At 30.9% G+C, this 21,332-nt stretch overlaps 1 protein-coding gene across 1 annotated transcript; it reads left to right on the top strand.

Annotated features, from left to right (window-relative positions):
* Positions 1–734: 734 nt before the first annotated feature.
* On the top strand, positions 735–20,672 carry LOC134712078 (rabenosyn-5-like). Its single transcript, XM_063573230.1, has 8 exons — positions 735–944; positions 1,414–1,560; positions 2,162–2,305; positions 4,910–5,071; positions 6,424–6,629; positions 7,232–7,302; positions 8,934–9,020; positions 17,434–20,672. The coding sequence occupies exons 1-8, from the start codon at positions 806–808 to the stop codon at positions 17,963–17,965; spliced, it is 1,488 nt and encodes a 495-aa protein (XP_063429300.1). The 5' UTR covers positions 735–805; the 3' UTR covers positions 17,966–20,672.
* Positions 20,673–21,332: the final 660 nt, after the last annotated feature.

Genomic DNA, 21,332 nt, shown 5'->3' with positions numbered 1-21,332 from the left:
TAAAACATATACATGTGTTTGGTTAAAAATCATAGCCTTAGAGGGTTTGTTCCTTCATTGACCTTCTCCTTGTTATGTTGGGGCCTTGGTGGCTGAGTGGTCTAAGTATTACTACTGAAATCACTAGCCAGTCTCCAGGCACTCCGGCTTCCTCCACCAATAAAAACTGGCTGCCACAAAATAGCCTAAATGCAGTGCTTAAAAGTGGCCTTAAAATACCAACAATCAATCAATCAATCATAGTTGTTTTATAGACAAGGCATTTAGTTTTCATGTCAGAGCCTTTTATAAGTGCTGATTATATGGTATATGTTTTTTCTCATTGTTGAAGGTAGCCTGGTTGCCTATAATTGCTTATAAAATCATTCGAAATTTGGTGGAAAGTTATCTCATTGGTAATCATACCACATCTTGTTTTTATAAAACATCAATCAGTGACCATCTAAAATCCAATGGATTTAGGGTAACTGTAAGTGGGTCATAGTTTCAAAAGATGAGCATGACCTTGTAATACTTGTATGCCAAAATAAAGGTATTGATGAGGATGCAAAAATTTGGTGGTGCTATCCTCTTCGTTAATTTTTTGTTAGTTTTCTACAGGTACATGTACATGTTCAGCAAAATTTACAAACTTAATTTTTGTATCTATCAAAGCTACATGTATGAAAGAATTAGGTAAATGTTTTAAGTGATTTGTGGTAACAAAATCCTTGAATCTTCAATTAAAACCCTTCTACCCTTGATATTTTACAGCATTTTTACAGGTGAAACTTGAGCCGTTTTACCACATACATTTAGTTCAAGCATGGCAACTTCGAGTGATGTAAGAGAGGGCTTCTTATGCCCAATGTGTATGAAGGATTTAGGCACAGTATCCATGTTACAAGATCATTTTGAGGAAGAACATTCAAATGAAGACAAAGACGTGCTGCAGCAGTTAAGAGGTACAAAGATAAATGATGATGCATAACTTAGTATTTCTATATGACAAGAGCTTATATGAATGAAAAGAAACAGGAGGTGGCATCAATGTGACAAACAAAACAAACAACAATAATGTTTGTGTATCATAAATTCTCACTTGGCTGTCATGACCAGATGAACATTATTTTGGATTATGAATAGTATCTCGGTTAATAATATAATGCAAATAGACAGGTGATAAGAAAAAAAAGATTTGAAAAACTTTGATAAACAAAATTGGAATCTTCTTACTGAGTCCCTTTGACTTTGCCCACAGGTCATGCAAATCCCAATTTTTGTACCAATAACCCAAGTTCCTACTTTTTGTACCAATAACCCCAGTTTCTACTTTTTATACCAATAACCCCAGTTTCTACTTTTTATACCAATAACCCCAGTTTCTACTTTTTGTACTTGAACATAGAGGTTTGTTTGTTGTTCTATTTTTAGGATTATTTGGTAAAGCTAAGAAGAAGATATTAGGAGAGAAAGAGAACCATGATTATGTAGATCAATCTGATTCTGTTACTGACACCTACGCTGCTAACTTGACGAAAACAGGCTATGATTCTTCACTATGGGATCCTCAGGAAATAGGTTGGAAAAATTGAAGAATAGTGGCTTTAGTTTCAGACTTATTTCATATAAAAATAAGGAGATGTGGTTTGATTTCAAATGAGACAACTATCCAGCAAAGTTCAAATGAAGTGGATGTAATAAAATTTAGAATGGAAGCAGTTATAAGCAACCATACAGCCTTCAACAATAAGAAAAACCCATAAAAGCATATAGGTGGCTCTAGCCTTTAAAAAAGGCCCATACATGGAAAATATGAATCAATTCAATTGAGAAAACTAAACCCCTTGTTTATAACAAAACTATTTACCAAAAATAAATATGACAGCCATGAATTAAGGACAACCATTGTAAAATTGGGATTTTGGACATTAACTTTACTACCAGTACCTAAACCTGACTATAGCATGTATAGTACACTTTGAAAGCTGCAAAATGTTTTCATCAATATCTATTAAAAAGATGGAAGAACCTAAGGTTTTGTTATGTATACCAGCATTATAATAAAGCTCAAAATGAAATTCTAAGCCAGAACTATTAAAACCTTGTTATTACATTAAAATATGAATGGATTGATTTGAGCACACATCTCATGAATGTGTGATCCGTTTATATTTTGTAGGTATGATTAGAAGTCATACTGATGTGTTCAAAGCTACAAGGGGAGCTAGAGTAGACAGATTTGTTGTTGAGACAAACAAACTAATTATTCGACTGGATAAACTAACAGGAAGTAATTCACCTACTGACACAGGCAAACGGAAAGGTAAGTAATTCTCCCACTGGCACAGGGACAAGGAAAGGTAAGTAAATCTCCCACTGGCACAGGCAATAGGAAAGGTAAGTAATTCTACCACTGGCACAGGCAATAGGAAAGGTAAGTAATTCTCCAACTGGCAAAGGCAAACGGAAAGGTAAGTAATTCTCCCACTGTCACAGGGACAAGGAAATATACAAATTACCATTTTCAGGGGAACATTCCCATTTGTTCAGTCACTTAAGTTGAAAAAAAGGACTGAAGCCAATAAGTCTGGCAAACTAGATACATTCATCTTATGAACTTCCTTAGTTAAAATTTAAAACCTAAGACTTATGGATAGTTTGGTTACTAGTTTTTCCGTTGAATGTCAGATGTTTTTTAATAATCCCGGAAAACTATGTTATTGTTGATTTTCATTAAATGTAAAAAAAAAATATAAAGGTTTCCCAGAACCCATTGTCTCGCCTACTTTTGCTGTTAATCACATGCTCAACAAAAATGAATAAAAAAAGAAAAAATATTCCCTTTGGATACTAGCTTTTGATCATAAACAAACTTCTGTCTAAGTTTGGTACAAATCCAAAATAGTATAAGAAAGTTATTAAAATTTTAACAAAATTTACTTCTGGATACTATCTAATAATCATAAACAAGCTTCTGTCTAAGTTTGTTACAAACCAAGGATAGTTTAAGAAAAAAACACAGAGTGAATGTTATGTTTCCGAGCAGAAAAACTAAGTCCATTTATAAGTAAAATACAGAAATTGTAACAAAATTTACTTCTGGATACAAGCTTTTGATCACAAACAAGCTTCTGTCTAACATGTCTAAGTTTTAAGAAAGTTATCAAAATTTCGAAAACTATAACCATAGAGTAAATATTTGTGGAATTCGCCTCCGATGCCGACGGAATGTAGGAGCGCTTAGTCTTGCTTTTTCGACTCAAGTCGAAGGCTCGACAAAAATCAGTCTGATACATTCATAAATATTTTATAAAACATCCACAAAATCAATGAACATGCTGCCAGTTAATTGATAGAAACAATAAAATTTTATATTATAGTTTATTACGAGAAGACACATTCACTATTCACCCATGCATGCATACAACAGTTGTCTTTGGACTTTATGTTACAAATCCATAAAATTTTATCACCAAAAAAATATTTTATTCAGTAATTGTTCATCATAAATTTTGACTGTGAAAGAACTATAAAAAAAGAAAATATAGTACGATTGCCAGTGAGACAACTCTCTACAAGAGCCCAAATGACACAGAATTTTTAAATAGCTATAGGGTTATATATTACAGAAAAAAAACATGCATTTGTTATTGTGAACTAAAAACTCAAAAGAACTATGATATCATATGCATATGTATGTCACAGGTTTCAAAGGGACAATATACATTATTTGTTTAATTAAAATGTATTCAATTTCTATTGATATTAATATTGACTTTATATATAAAAAGGAAGATGTGGTATGATTGCCAATGAGACAACTACCCACAAAAGACCAAAATGACACAAACATTAACAACTATAGGTTACTGTACGGCGGCCTTTATATAGATATAGGAAGATGTGGTGTGAGTGCCAATGAGACAACTCTCCATCCAAATAACAATTTAAAAATTAAACCATTATAGGTTAAAGTACGGCCTTCAACACGGAGCCTTGGCTCACACCGAACAACAAGCTATAAAGGGCCCCAAAATTACTATTGTAAAACCATTCAAACGGGAAAACCAATTGTCTAATCTATATAAACAAAACGAGAAACACGTATATATTACATAAACAAACGACAACTACTGTACATCAGATTCCTGACTTAGGACAGGTGCAAACATTTGCAGCGGGATTAAACGTTTTAATGGATCCAAACCTTCTCCCTTTTTCTGAAAACAATAGCATAACATCACAACATAGAAAAACATACGATAAAATATCAATTGGCAGACTTAACTCAATCAAAAAACGTATGATTACACAATGAACGAATAAATTTGATCTGCGATATCTGAATACAAATGCACAGTTAATTAAACAGAGACAAACATTAATGACCAAAAAGCTAACAAACAAATTCAAACACACTGAGAAATATTTAACCAATCAATGTATGTATACTTAACTATAGAAAGATATAACAGCTCATTGTTTGCCAATTTTGCATAACACACCTATTCTATTACAGAAAAAAATGCCTGAAATACCTAAAAGGTGTTATCATAGCTTTTCTTTATCACTCCAAAGCATTTTTAAAAAACTAATAATGTATATTGTCCCTTTGAAACATGTAGCATACATATGTTATCACAGTTCTTTGAATTTTTTAGTCCACAAAAACAAATGTGTGTTATTTTTCTGTAACAACCTTATGGAGTTATATCCCGGACTGATATTGGGCTGCTATGTATAGCCAACTATATGGTATATGTTTTTCTCATTGTTGAAGGCTATAGTTGCCTATCATTGCTTACATCCACTTCCTTCAAGCTTTAGTAGATAGTTGTCTCATTGTCAATCATACCACATCTCCTAATTTTCATATTACTTCGATGTACAATAAAACGTATGATTTCAATATTTGACTTTTTTTCAGCTTTTGAAAAATCTGTAGTTCCTTGGATGCCAGATAAATATGTACAGACATGTCCAGATTGTACCCGTAACTTTTCTCTGACCAGAAGAAGACACCATTGTAGATTGTGTGGTGGAATTATGTGTGATAAATGTTCACATTTCCTTCCTCATACATTTGCAAGTAAGAGCTTGTTTTAATAGGCAACTTTCTGTCAAAAACTCAGGATTAAGTGAACATCATTTGTGCGTTTTGTGGCGTCCATTCCCATGTTGAGCGAGTGGTTGAAAAACTATAATTCTACATTGTACGAATTATTCAGCAAATTGAATTATCAAAATTGACAATCAGCACTGCTGTCATAATTAGGGATTGTCATTAAGTACCTACAGAACAACCATTATTTCTAGTTTTTCCTGCACAATGACGATCACTAAGACGCTTAATGAACGTAAATAATACAGAGATACAGTCGACTCCCTCTATCTGGTAAATGATGTCATAAAGGCAAGCATAATTGACGAGTTTTTTCCGGTGACGGCTGAATTTAAAAAGTGGTCTATTGGTTTACCTCAGCAAAGTCTTTTTCTCATTATTCTTTAACATACATTTGCAAGTTCTTAGGGGCTTGTTATCCCCTGCTGCAGGGGGCATGGAAATACCAGTTGTCCTTCATCGTGTTTGTCAGTGTGTTTTCGTCCTGATCACTTGTTAGCACTCTCAAAGGTTAAATTCTAGCCAGATCTTTATTTGTGGGATGAATGTTTATTATATTTTCACAATATCAAATTAAACTTGGATAACTGATATATATATATATAATTTATATTAGGATCCATTTTGTAACATCTTGTGATCAATTTTATTTGGCAATCGTCAATGGCAGTCAGCAGAGTTAAAGAACATCAGTTGTTCGACCTGTTAGTCAAATGCGTTTTGTTTAAATATACTTTTTCACTCTTTTGGGAAATGTTGTTTGTGCTGTTTTTAGACCCTTCTACAACGAAATTTGTTTGACATGCACACGTATAAAAACTGCGGTTTTTATCCAACGCAGTCATAGGTTTGAACGTAGTTTTCAATTTAGACTCGTATATATATATATATATACAACTCGTCTAAACATCAACCCAACAATATTAGATCTAAAAATTTGCTTTCGCAAATTTTTTGTTCTTCCCTGGCTGGGATTCAAACCCATGCTACTGAGATATCGTGACACCAAATCGCCTGCACTGCAGCCGTCCTGCTAGTATTATATATATTTGTCAAGTTAACTTGTGAAAATCATTTCAAAGACCAATAGCTACAGTTGGGTTAAATTTCTTAAATTGTGATACTCATTAACTTCATTCTAGACAGTTTAAAAACCTGTTACTCTTAAAAGGAGGAAAATATAACTTTTGTGTTGCTTTTGACTATGACTATGATTTAAAATCACTTATTTACATACTGAAAAAAATCCTGGTATTTATCTATCAATCAAGAAAAATATTAATTTGTGTGGTGAAATAATGATTGTTGAATGTTTACAGAGAAACTTACAAACCCAGCTTTTCAGACAGAAATGGAGGTTGGTTTTCTAAAGAGAACAGGTAGCAATAGTAGCCTTAATTCATTGATGAGTCCTGAGGGAGAGGCTCATATACGAACATGCAATAACTGTCGTAAATTATTGGAGCGGAGAGATCAACAAATTCAACAACGTAATGTTAAACCACCAATAGTTATCATGTATGAGGTAATATATTCGTCATATGTATAAACAATTATGTTTACTTATAATACATTTTATCTAACCTCCTATAGATTTATAGAGATATTATTGGTTAAATAACTACAAGTGGGGACTATGTATATTTGATATAGGGTGTTCTAAAAAATATGGGTTAGTTACCATACATGGTTAGTTACCATATGGGGTTAGTAAGGAGTTACTTCCCTTTCAAAACAAAAAATATGCCACAACCCTTTATAAAAACAACAGTGAATTTTAAATTGGTAGTTGCTTCTTCTAGGCCATGCACACAGCGTTAAGGAGTAATAGCAAAGACTGGTCAGCTCAGAGTCAGAAAAATGTGTCTGTGTAAGTAGACGACATGTCTTCCTATGGACAATTACCGTGTGAGCTAGAATAATAAAAATCTGGATCAGCATTTTGGTTAAGTACAAAGCCGGGTTAACATTCATAAAACATTGACGTGTTCTCGTCCTAAAACAAAGCAGGGTTAAATTCATATAACATTGACATGTTCTCGTCCTGAATATACATATTAATTTCCTGCTGGATGTTAAGCAGGTATCCATCATCATCTTACATTTCTTATTTTATATGTATTTTAGAATTTACAGTCTTATGTAGAAAATGCACAGATGTTATTAAAAGAGTTTATACCAATGGTAGAATCACTGAGGTTGGTTTTTAATATTAAAACAACTTGCATATACAGGAAACAAAACACACCAAGACTTAGTAAAGTTTACGAATTGAAATTTTGAAAATAATGAAATGAGGTCATAAATGGACAAAATAGATTTACTTTTCAATGAACTTTATATATTAATTATAATACGATCGAGCATAAATTATAAAGGTTTGAAATTTGCAAGTTTACTTAAATGTATAGTAAGCTTCATTTGAATAGCAAAACTCTTTCGGAATGCGATCTACAAAATAGAGACGTGTAAACAATTCACATGTATATCCTTTCAAAAGATAACTGCTATCAACTGCTTTGAACATTTGAATGAAGTTGTCATACCACCAATTACTCCCTCAAATTTAGAACGTATGTGAAAGAGGGCCTACTTGGACAAAAAATAGTGCATTTGATGTCATTGTTCACCTAAACTAATGAATAAATTTGCAGAAATGAAACTTTTGTTGAAAGAGAAATATATTTAAGACCATTTTGAGCCAAATTTTACCTGTCTAGGAGTATTTAAAATTGAGGATTAATGCGCTCCATGGTATACTAATTTAAGATTTCCAGAAAACCAGGGGTTATTTTTAGTGGTACCTCTTTTTGGGAGCTCTTCTTTCTTATATGATTTTGAATTCATGTTGAAAATTGACATGCAGAAAGGTGACACCTGTACAATTCAGGATATACCTAGTTTCTATGAAGTTAAACTTAAGGTAAAATATTTAGAAAGCTGTGAAAATTGCAAAATTTGGTTGAACAGAAAGGGACTTTTAATTGGTGGTATGACACCTGAAGTTGATTTAATGTTATCATATGTTTGTACATTCTGATATGAATTCTGATGTATGCTGATGCATTGTGTAAGAAATAATTCATGGGGGCTTGAATATATCTTGATTTTACCATGGGTTGGCCCTTTAAGACAAATATTTTATCCTGAGCACACCGAGGGGTAAAATATTGACATAAAGGGACAACCTGTGGAAAATATAGATATATTCAAGTTATTTCAATTCTAATAGGACAAATACGGCAATTCTTTTGGATTAAAGCGCTCTAGGTGGAGGCTGATATTTGCCGTTCCCATTTAAATAAAATGGGTTAGGGTTAGGGTTAGGGTTCAATTGTTTACAATAATGTATTTAGATATTTTTGGATGAATTTAATGATAATTCACTCAAATGTCTTATATGTTTTAAAAAAAAATGGCTTATATCACATTTTAGCATTGTTTGTTACGCTTTCTTGTTGTGATGATATTTCGGTTTCACAAGCATGTATTTTCCCGTAAAATGCTTAAATTCTGACGTTGTTGTTCAATGACGTCGGGTAGCTCATTCATTAAAATACATATGACGTGGGAGTACAATAGGAACAGCCGTAGCACTATATATTCATATTTTACCAAGGGTGTGTCCTCAAAGCATTTGAAGGACGTCATGTTAGAATATGGGTTTATACCAGATATTCATAACATAACTAATAATGTGTTGTAAGACCTGATTTCAAATAAAGTGGATGTAAGCAATTACAGGCAAACATGCAGCCTTGAATGTGTTTGTTCTAGATCAATGTTTGAGCATTTTCTATGACCTATTCTTTTTTGCTGACTTTTTCAGTTGTGGTGAGTCAACCTATAACATGTACACAGCACAGCAGTATAGAAATAAAATCCTAAAGATGTATGAAAGTATTGACAGTGTTAGGTAAATATTAGTCAACTGATAATATATTATGTACACAGCACAACAGTAAAGAAATAAAATCCTAAAGATGTATGAAAGTATTGACAGTGTTAGGTAAATATTAGTCAACTGATAATATATTATGTACACAACACAACAGTATAGAAATAAAATCCTAAAGATGTATGAAAGTATTGACAGTGTTAGGTAAATATTAGTCAACTGATAATATATTATGTACACAGCACAACAGTAAAGAAATAAAATCCTAAAGATGTATGAAAGTATTGACAGTGTTAGGTAAATATTAGTCAACTGATAATATATTATGTACACAGCACAACAGTATTGAAATAAAATCCTAAAGATGTATGAAAGTATTGACAGTGTTAGGTAAATATTAGTCAACTGATAATATATTATGTACACAACACAACAGAACAGAAATAAAATCCTAAAGATGTATGAAAGTATTGACAGTGTTAGGTAAATATATTAGTCAACTGATAATATATTATGTACACAACACAACAGTATAGAAATAAAATCCTTAAGATGTATGAAAGTATTGACAGTGTTAGGTAAATATATTAGTCAACTGATAATATATTATGTACACAACACAACAGAACAGAAATAAAATCCTTAAGATGTATGAAAGTATTGACAGTGTTAGGTAAATATATTAGTCAACTGATAATATATTATGTACACAATACAACAGTATAGAAATAAAATCCTTAAGATGTATGAAAGTATTGACAGTGTTAGGTAAAAATTAGTCAACTGATAATATATTATGTACACAGCACAACAGTAAAGAAATAAAATCCTAAAGATGTATGAAAGTATTGACAGTGTTAGGTAAATATTAGTCAACTGATAATATATTATGTACACAACACAACAGTATAGAAATAAAATCCTTAAGATGTATGAAAGTATTGAAAGTGTTAGGTAAATATTAGTCAACTGATAATATATTATGTACACAACACAACAGTATAGAAATAAAATCCTTAAGATGTATGAAAGTATTGACAGTGTTAGGTAAATATTAGTCAACTGATAATATATTATGTACACAGCACAGCAGTATAGAAATAAAATCCTAAAGATGTATGAAAGTATTGACAGTGTTAGGTAAATATTAGTCAACTGATAATATATTATGTACACAACACAACAGAACAGAAATAAAATCCTAAAGATGTATAAAAGTATTGACAGTGTTAGGTAAATATTAGTCAACTGATAATATATTATGTACACAGCACAACAGTAAAGAAATAAAATCCTAAAGATGTATGAAAGTATTGACAGTGTTAGGTAAATATTAGTCAACTGATAATATATTATGTACACAACACAACAGAACAGAAATAAAATCCTTAAGATGTATAAAAGTATTGACAGTGTTAGGTAAATATTAGTCAACTGATAATATATTATGTACACAGCACAACAGTATTGAAATAAAATCCTAAAGATGTATGAAAGTATTGACAGTGTTAGGTAAATATTAGTCAACTGATAATATATTATGTACACAACACAACAGTATTGAAATAAAATCCTTAAGATGTATGAAAGTATTGACAGTGTTAGGTAAATATTAGTCAACTGATAATATATTATGTGCACAGCACAACAGTATAGAAATAAAATCCTAAAGATGTATGAAAGTATTGACAGTGTTAGGTAAATATTAGTCAACTGATAATATATTATGTACACAGCACAACAGTATAGAAATAAAATCCTAAAGATGTATGAAAGTATTGACAGTGTTAGGTAAATATTAGTCAACTGATAATATATTATGTACACAGCACAACAGTAAAGAAATAAAATCCTAAAGATGTATGAAAGTATTGACAGTGTTAGGTAAATATTAGTCAACTGATAATATATTATGTACACAACACAACAGTATAGAAATAAAATCCTTAAGATGTATGAAAGTATTGACAGTGTTAGGTAAATATATTAGTCAACTGATAATATATTATGTACACAACACAACAGTATAGAAATAAAATCCTTAAGATGTATGAAAGTATTGACAGTGTTAGGTAAATATATTAGTCAACTGATAATATATTATGTACACAGCACAACAGTATAGAAATAAAATCCTAAAGATGTATGAAAGTATTGACAGTGTTAGGTAAATATATTAGTCAACTGATAATATATTATGTACACAACACAACAGTATAGAAATAAAATCCTTAAGATGTATGAAAGTATTGACAGTGTTAGGTAAATATTAGTCAACTGATAATATATTATGTACACAACAGTATAGAAATAAAATCCTTAAGATGTATGAAAGTATTGACAGTGTTAGGTAAATATATTAGTCAACTGATAATATATTATGTACACAGCACAGCAGTACAGAAATAAAATCCTAAAGATGTATGAAAGTATTGACAGTGTTAGGTAAATATTAGTCAACTGATAATATATTATGTACACAACACAACAGAACAGAAATAAAATCCTAAAGATGTATGAAAGTATTGACAGTGTTAGGTAAATATATTAGTCAACTGATAATATATTATGTACACAACACAACAGTATAGAAATAAAATCCTTAAGATGTATGAAAGTATTGACAGTGTTAGGTAAATATATTAGTCAACTGATAATATATTATGTACACAACACAACAGTATAGAAATAAAATCCTTAAGATGTATGAAAGTATTGACAGTGTTAGGTAAATATTAGTCAACTGATAATATATTATGTACACAACACAACAGTATAGAAATAAAATCCTTAAATTGTATGAAAGTATTGACAGTGTTAGGTAAATATAAGTCAACTGATAATATATTATGTACACAACACAACAGTATAGAAATAAAATCCTAAAGATGTATGAAAGTATTGACAGTGTTAGGTAAATATATTAGTCAACTGATAATATATTATGTACACAACACAACAGAACAGAAATAAAATCCTAAAGATGGTTGAAAGTATTGACAGTGTTAGGTAAATATTAGTCAACTGATAATATATTATGTACACAACACAACAGTATAGAAATAAAATCCTAAAGATGTATGAAAGTATTGACAGTGTTAGGTAAATATATTAGTCAACTGATAATATATTATGTACACAACACAACAGAACAGAAATAAAATCCTAAAGATGGTTGAAAGTATTGACAGTGTTAGGTAAATATTAGTCAACTGATAATATATTATGTACACAACACAACAGTATAGAAATAAAATCCTAAAGATGTATGAAAGTATTGACAGTGTTAGGTAAATATTAGTCAACTGATAATATATTATGTACACAACACAACAGTATAGAAATAAAATCCTTAAATTGTATGAAAGTATTGACAGTGTTAGGTAAATATAAGTCAACTGATAATATATTATGTACACAACACAACAGTATAGAAATAAAATCCTAAAGATGTATGAAAGTATTGACAGTGTTAGGTAAATATATTAGTCAACTGATAATATATTATGTACACAACACAACAGAACAGAAATAAAATCCTAAAGATGTATGAAAGTATTGACAGTGTTAGGTAAATATATAAGTCAACTGATAATATATTATGTACACAACACAACAGAACAGAAATAAAATCCTAAAGATGTATGAAAGTATTGACAGTGTTAGGTAAATATATTAGTCAACTGATAATATATTATGTACACAACACAACAGAACAGAAATAAAATCCTTAAGATGTATGAAAGTATTGACAGTGTTAGGTAAATATTAGTCAACTGATAATATATTATGTACACAACACAACAGTATAGAAATAAAATCCTTAAGATGTATGAAAGTATTGACAGTGTTAGGTAAATATTAGTCAACTGATAATATATTATGTACACAACACAACAGTATAGAAATAAAATCCTTAAGATGTATGAAAGTATTGACAGTGTTAGGTAAATATTAGTCAACTGATAATATATTATGTACACAACACAACAGTATAGAAATAAAATCCTTAAGATGTATGAAAGTATTGACAGTGTTAGGTAAATATTAGTCAACTGATAATATATTATGTACACAACACAACAGTATAGAAATAAAATCCTAAAGATGTATGAAAGTATTGACAGTGTTAGGTAAATATTAGTCAACTGATAATATATTATGTACACAGCACAACAGTAAAGAAATAAAATCCTAAAGATGTATGAAAGTATTGACAGTGTTAGGTAAATATTAGTCAACTGATAATATATTATGTACACAACACAACAGTATAGAAATAAAATCCGAAAGATGGTTGAAAGTATTGACAGTGTTAGGTAAATATTAGTCAACTGATAATATATTATGTACACAACACAACAGAACAGAAATAAAATCCTAAAGATGTATGAAAGTATTGACAGTGTTAGGTAAATATTAGTCAACTGATAATATATTATGTACACCAACACAACAGTATAGAAATAAAATCCTTAAGATGTATGAAAGTATTGACAGTGTTAGGTAAATATATTAGTCAACTGATAATATATTATGTACACAACACAACAGTATAGAAATAAAATCCTTAAGATGTATGAAAGTATTGACAGTGTTAGGTAAATATATTAGTCAACTGATAATATATTATGTACACAACACAACAGTATAGAAATAAAATCCTAAAGATGTATGAAAGTATTGACAGTGTTAGGTAAATATATTAGTCAACTGATAATATATTATGTACACAGCACAACAGTAAAGAAATAAAATCCTTAAGATGTATGAAAGTATTGACAGTGTTAGGTAAATATATTAGTCAACTGATAATATATTATGTACACAACACAACAGTATAGAAATAAAATCCTAAAGATGTATGAAAGTATTGACAGTGTTAGGTAAATATTAGTCAACTGATAATATATTATGTACACAACACAACAGTATAGAAATAAAATCCTTAAGATGTATGAAAGTATTGACAGTGTTAGGTAAATATTAGTCAACTGATAATATATTATGTACACAGCACAACAGTAAAGAAATAAAATCCTAAAGATGTATGAAAGTATTGACAGTGTTAGGTAAATATATTAGTCAACTGATAATATATTATGTACACAGCACAACAGTAAAGAAATAAAATCCTTTAGATGTATGAAAGTATTGACAGTGTTAGGTAAATATTAGTCAACTGATAATATATTATGTACACAACACAACAGAACAGAAATAAAATCCTAAAGATGTATGAAAGTATTGACAGTGTTAGGTAAATATTAGTCAACTGATAATATATTATGTACACTACACAACAGTATTGAAATAAAATCCTTTAGATGTGTGAAAGTATTGAAAGCTTTAAGTAATATTAGTAGATACTTAATGGACATAAAAACTTCAAGATTATTAGGGTCATTCCAAATGGTGGGTCACCCTACAGTGATGAGTCTGTCATTCTGTACTTTTGTCTATCTGTCTGTCTGTTGTAACACATTGTGCCCTCTCTGTACCTAGAGACCCATTATAATGGCCTCATTCCATTATAATTTCATACTATATACTTGACATGTATATTAACCAATACCAGAGGGTGTGTCATAATATATGTACAACTTACTAGGTCAAAAACTTAGGTTGACAACCCCATGACTTTTATGGAAAAGAAACATTTTTTTACCACAAGTTAAGATGGCTCCAATCTCAATGATGTCTAGTTTATTAAGATAAGATAAATTCAGAGGAATTTCATACCATAAGTAATAGCTTTTTATATTATCTATAAGTACTGTTGAAACAATAATCAAATGATTTATTTAATAAACACCTACTGATAAATAATTACAAAGTAAAACCAGATCAAACAACAGTATTTGGGATTTGTATTGAAAAATTGATTTAATGATTTACAAATGGCTGATGATTATAACTTATTGATGTCTTTGAACCATTCTCTGAAGGTCACAGCAGTATGCAGAGAAGTGGTTTTTATCTAGAAATATTATCTTGTCATTTTTCAACTTTGTTACTTTACTAACAGTCCTGCAGATGTATGTCTGTCTTGCAGGTATCATCTGACCTTGACCTCATTCACAATGTTCACTGGTTAGTGTGTAGTTTTTGTGACTTGGTCTGTTTTTCAGATATTTTAAGTGATAGATCAATAATATTTGGTGATTGGAAAGCTTGCCAGGTGTACATGTCTATCTGGCCTGGTTCGTGGGACTGATGGTGGTTCTGTTTAAATTGTTGTACACTACCCATTTTGGAGCCCTTTATTTCTTGCTGTCAGGCATTATGCCGCATAAGCTAAGGTTCTGTGTTGAACAACATACTTTAACATATACCCCGGTAATTGTTTACCTTTTATACGACCGCAAATTTTGAAAAAATTTACGTCGTATATTGCTATCACGTTGGCGTCGTTGTCGTCGTCGTCCGAATACTTTTAGTTTTCGCACTCTAACTTTAGTAAAAGTGAATAGAAATCTATGAAATTTTAACACAAGGTTTATGACCTTAAAAGGAAGGTTGGTATTGATTTTGGGAGTTTTGGTCCCAACATTTTAGGAATTAGGGGCCAAAAAGGGCCCAAATAAGCATTTTCTTGGTTTTCGCACTATAACTTTAGTTTAAGTTAATAGAAATCTATGAAATTTTGACACAAGGTTGATGACCACAAAAGAAAGGTTGGGATTGATTTTGGGAGTTTTGGTTTTAACAGTTTAGGAATTAGGGGCCAAAAAAGGGCCCAAATAAGCATTATTCTGGGTTTTCGCACAATAACTTTAGTTTAAGTAAATAGAAATCAATGAAATTTAAACATAATGTTTATGACCACAAAAGGAAGATTGGTATTGATTTTGGGAGTTAAGGTCCCAACAGTTTAGGAATTAGGGGCCAAAAAGGGACACAAATAAGCATTTTTCTTGGTTTTCGCACCATAACGTTAGTATAAGTAAATAGAAATCTATGAAATTTAAACACAAGGTTAATGACCATAAAAGGAAAGTTGGTATTGATTTTGGGAGTTTTGGTCCCAACAGTTTAGGGAAAAGGGGCCCAAAGGGTCCAAAATTAAACTTTGTTTGATTTCATCAAAATTGAATAATTGGGGTTCTTTGACTTTTGGTTCCGTTTTCAAATTGGTCTACATTAAGGTCCAAAGGGTCCAAAATTAAACTAAGTTTGATTTTGACAAAAAATGAATCGGTTGGGTTCTTTGATATGTTGAATCTAAAAATGTACTTAGATTCTTGATTATTGGCCCAGTTTTCAAGTTAGTCCAAATCTGGGTCCAAAATTAAACTTTATTTGATTTCATCAAAAATTGAATAAATGGGGTTCTTTGATATGCCAAATCTAACTGTGTATGTAGATTCTTCATTTTTGGTCCCGTTTTCAAATTGGTCCAAATCAGGATCTAAAATTATTATATTATGTTTTGTGCAATAGCAAGTCTTTTCAATTGCACAGTATTGTGCAATGGCAAGAAATATCTAATTTCACAATATTGTGAAATAGCAAATTTTTTTTTAATTAGAGTTATCTTTCTTTGTCCAAAATAGTAAGCAAGAAATATCTTATTGCAAGATTTATTTTTAATTGGAGTTATCTTTCTTTGTCCAGAATCAACTTAAATCTTTGTTGTATACATTATACAATGTATATTCACTTTTTACTACCAACTGATAAATTTAAATAATCTTTACCATTCAGTGATAACAAGCAGTTTTTTTACATTTTATTTACAGTTTATTTTTTGATGTATTTAAATGAGTAGTTATTGTTGCATTAGAATATTTAATTGAGATTAGTTTTGGAATAAGGGAAAGGGGGATGTGATTAAAAAATTGGGTTCAATTTTTCTTATTTGAAATTTCATAAATAAAAAGAAAATTTCTTCAAACATTATTTTGAGAGGATTAATATTGAACAGCATAGTGAATTGCTCTAAGAGAAAACAAAAAATTTTAAGTTCATTAGAACACATTCATTCTGTGTCAGAAACCTATGCTGTGTCAAATATTTAATCACAATCCAAATTTAGAGCTGAATCCAGCTTGAATGTTGTGTCCATACTTGCCCCAACCGTTCAGGGTTCAACCTCTGCGGTCGTATAAAGCTACGCCCTGTGAAGCATCTGGTTACATATTGGGATTTGGATAGAGAGTTGTCTCATTGTCCCTCATATTAAATCTTCTTATTTCTAGTGAACTCATTTTTATGAAATATTAATAATAGTAACTTTATGTGATACTTGTAGTAAAACCTTTTACTAACTTCCAACAAAAAATTCAATGATGAGTAAAACAGGCGAGACATTTCAGTATGTGCTCTCTTGTTGACCTCTCCATGTTGTTTTGATTTGACAGTAAAAGAGTTTTGTTAATTGAAATGAATCATTGTCTTCTTTATGTTTTTTTGTTGTTGTAATCAACAGTAAAAGAATATGGATGCATGAGACAAATGCTGACCCCCTTCCACCAGCAACACAACTAAAAATGCAGAAAAATATCCGAACCATGGCAACAAGTTTTATGCAAGATAATATGATTGGTCTGCAGGCTTTACCATCCGAGGAACATTACAAAAAATTACAAGAAGCTAGAAAAATTGAAATTCAACAACGGATTGCTGATGAAAGACAGGCTACTGCTGAGGCACAAGAAAAGGAAAGAAAACAACAGGAACAAAGGGAGACAACTACAAAACATCAAATTCATCCCTCTAATAGGGACTCAGATCAACCAGCTAAAGTGCAATCCCAGAAGAAGTCTGGCTGGATACCAGAAGAAACCAGTATACGTTACAGTGACAAAGACGATCCTATGGTTCAACAAATGAACATAATCAGGGGCTATATCAAACAAGCTAAACAAGCAGAAAAATACGATGAAGTTAAAATGTTAGAACAAAATTTAAAAGACTTACAACAAGAATATCTTAAACAACAAAGACAGAATTGGTCATAATAGTTCTAAATTTAATTAGGTATATTATTGTTATTTTGTTATCTATTTATTTTTTATTAGCTTAGATACCAGTCATCAATCATAACTTAAGATTTACATCTCCTGTTATGGTTTATTTTCAACATGTCACTCTGAGTTTATTTTCCCAGGAGTGATCAGATTTTTTCAGTTTTTTTTAGACCATACAATATTAACCTGTATTGAAAATTGACCAATAACACAGAGAATCAATATCTAGGCATGTACAAGGGGAAATTTTGACAATTGTTTGGAAGTCTTGTATGAATGGTTCTGGCTGTTATTTTTAAGATTCTCAAAGGTTGTGACTATGTAGATCTGTCATTTTGTTCCCTACACAAGTCATGGACATATAACAAAAACATGTTAAATTATTTAACTTTATATTTTTGACAACTTAAATAAAGTATCCACTTGGAATAGATACAATAGGATAAGACATAACCTTTATTGACGTGATAGATAAATACAATATCAATGCTTATTTAGATGCTTACAGACAAATGATCAACACTAGGTAGGGTTCCAAACCAACAAGTCTGCAGTTGATTTAACTTTTATAAAACTGTTAAGTATATTTGTGTGATTTGTTCTATAATGTGCAATGCTTTATCTTGTCACCAGGTAGGGTTCCAAACAAACAAGTCTGCAGTTGATTTAACTTTTATAAAACTGTTAAGTATATTTGAATTGTGTAATTTGTTCTATAATGTGCAATGCTTTATCTTGCAGGGAATATCATTGTTTATAGATTTAAATGTTTTAATAGTTTTTTTTTTAATATATAGATTTCATAACAAATAAGTTATACATACATATATATATATATATCTATAATTCTAGTCTAAATTTATTATGCATTCTTTACAATATTGTATGCATCTCAATCATGGATTTACAAATTAGTATTTTGTGTTGTTTTACTTCCTGGTTAATTGCATTGTTACTAGTTTTATACTACTGATACAAACCACATTAAGCAGGATTAAGTGTGCTGTAATGGATGGAGCCCCAACACAAGAAAACAATGCTCTCCTACAAAAGAAGCTATAAATAGCTGTTGTATCTATATTGGAATACTGTTATGTGTTCATTACTGTAGCTATTTATTATATGATTTTCAAAAGGAATCCTTCCACTGAATGTTTATATGCAAATGTTTATATAAAATTGTTTCCAATAACTTGATACCAAAAATTAAGAATTATAAATAAGGGAGCAAACAAACCAATCTGTTACATGTGAGATTGTACTTGAAATTGTACTGCTCTAAAATGCTGTTCTAAGATATTAAAAACTTAAAATAATGTTTAATATACATCGATATAAAAAGATGTGGTATGAATGTGAATGAGACAACTCGCCATCAAAGTCACAATTTGTAAAATTAATTATAGGTCAAGGTATGGCCTTCAACACATAGCCTTAGCTTACACAGCAAGCTATTAAGGGCCCCAAAAATAATTACTGTACAGTGCTCTAGCTACAGTGTAAAACCATTCACATAGGAAAACCAACAGTCTTATTTACTATAAAACGAGAAACATGAAACACTTATGAACCACATCAACAAACCACAACCACTGAACATCAGGTTCCTGACTTAGGACAGGTTCAAATGACATTGACTATGTTATTTTAATTATTTGCCTCATTTTAGTTATCAAGTATAACAGAATTTATTATATGGCAAGAGTTTTTCTTGCAGTAGATTTCAACTGATTGATATCAGATTTTTAGCATATATGAGAACCTATTTGACCAGACAATATACATAACTTTAGGTTCTTATATTGCCTATAGCCATCAAACACCTGTGTCTCTATTTTAAAACAGCTGATTATTGAAAAGAAAAAAATCAGAAAATACAAAATAAACAAGACAGCCAAAGACAAACTGTTTCAATTTAAACCCCAAGAACTATGGTTTTTTTTCAGTTTTTGGAGAAAAAAATAATTTGTTTTTGATTCTGAGAAATAAAAAATGTTTGTTTCACCCTCAGCTGCCACTATATGTAATGCTAAAATTGAAAGAAAAAAATTGTTTTCGACTTGTCGCGAAAACAAATAATTGTTTTTCACCTTAGGCGAAAAAAAATTGTCCAGAAAAAAAACCATAGCCCCCCCCCCCAAAAAAAAAAAAATCAATGGTTGCTACCTTAGTTTAACAGAGAATCATGATTAGTTGAATCAGGCTAGACTGCATTTGCATTCTGCCTTAGTTTAAATAGAGAATCATGATTAGTTGAATCAGGCTACACTGCATTTGCACTCTGCCTTAGTTTAAACAGAGAATCATGATTAGTTGAATCAGGCTACACTGCATTTGCACTCTGCCTTAGTTTAAACAGAGAATCATGATTAGTTGAATCAGGCTACACTGCATTTGCACTCTGCCTTAGTTTAAACAGAGAATCATGATTAGTTGAATCAGGCTACACTGCATTTGCACTCTGCCTTAGTTTAAACAGAGAATCATGAATAGTTGAATCAGACTACACTGCATTTTCACTCTGCTTCCCTTTTAACAGAGAATCATGATTTGCTGTTGGTAACATATTAACAATGATTTATTGTAATAATATCTGTGATAAGGAACCACCAGTTTTATGATTAAATGGCATTAACAATGATTTTTGTAAATGTAATTTTTAAATTATGCTAACATAATATGTATTATTAAAATATCATATTATTCAAACCATGTGATTTGTTACTTGTTTTAATTATTTAAGTGGCCTTGGTGGCAGAGTGGTTCTGTTTCAATTATAAAAGGGGCTTTGGTGGCAGAGTGGAATTGTTTCAAATTTTAAGGGGGCTTGGTGGCAGTGATCTTTTTTCAATCATAAAAGTAGCATTGTTTCAATTATAAAAGTGGGCTTGGTGACAGGGTGGTCTTGTTTCAATTATTGTCGAGTATGCAACTTTTGTTGCATAAAGCTCGGCATAGGGATAGTGATCCGACGGCTACGTTGGCAGCGGCAACGTTAGCTAACTTCTTAAAAGCTTTATATTTTAGAAGGTAGAAGACCTGGATGCTTCATACTTTGTATATAAATGCCACATGTTACGAACTTTCCGTCAGTCACATGTCCAATGTCCTTGACCTCATTTTCAAGGTTCAGTGCCTACTTGAAAAAAAAGTTAATATTTTTTGTAATGTTAAATTCTCTCTTATTATAAGTAATTGGATAACTATATTTGGTATGTGCGTACCTTGCAAGGTCCTCATGCCAGTCAGACAGTTTTCACTTGACCTCAACCTGATTTCATGGATCAATGAACAAGGTTAAGTTTTGGTGGTCAAGTCCATATCTCAGATACTATAAGCAATAGGTCTAGTATATTCT

The sequence above is a fragment of the Mytilus trossulus genome, chromosome 1, assembly GCF_036588685.1.
Source record: "Mytilus trossulus isolate FHL-02 chromosome 1, PNRI_Mtr1.1.1.hap1, whole genome shotgun sequence".
NCBI lineage: Eukaryota > Metazoa > Mollusca > Bivalvia > Mytilida > Mytilidae > Mytilus > Mytilus trossulus.
Note: the sequence above shows the minus strand (reverse complement) of the source record. Positions and strands in the feature narration are given on the sequence as shown.

Coding starts and splice junctions, on each gene's coding strand:
- LOC134712078 (XM_063573230.1), top strand. CDS start 806: ATGGCAACTTCGAGTGATGTAAGAGAGGGCTTCTTATGCCCAATGTGT. Junction 945..1,413: donor CGTGCTGCAGCAGTTAAGAG/GTACAAAGATAA, acceptor TTCTATTTTTAG/GATTATTTGGTAAAGCTAAG. Junction 7,303..8,933: donor CCAATGGTAGAATCACTGAG/GTTGGTTTTTAA, acceptor TGACTTTTTCAG/TTGTGGTGAGTCAACCTATA.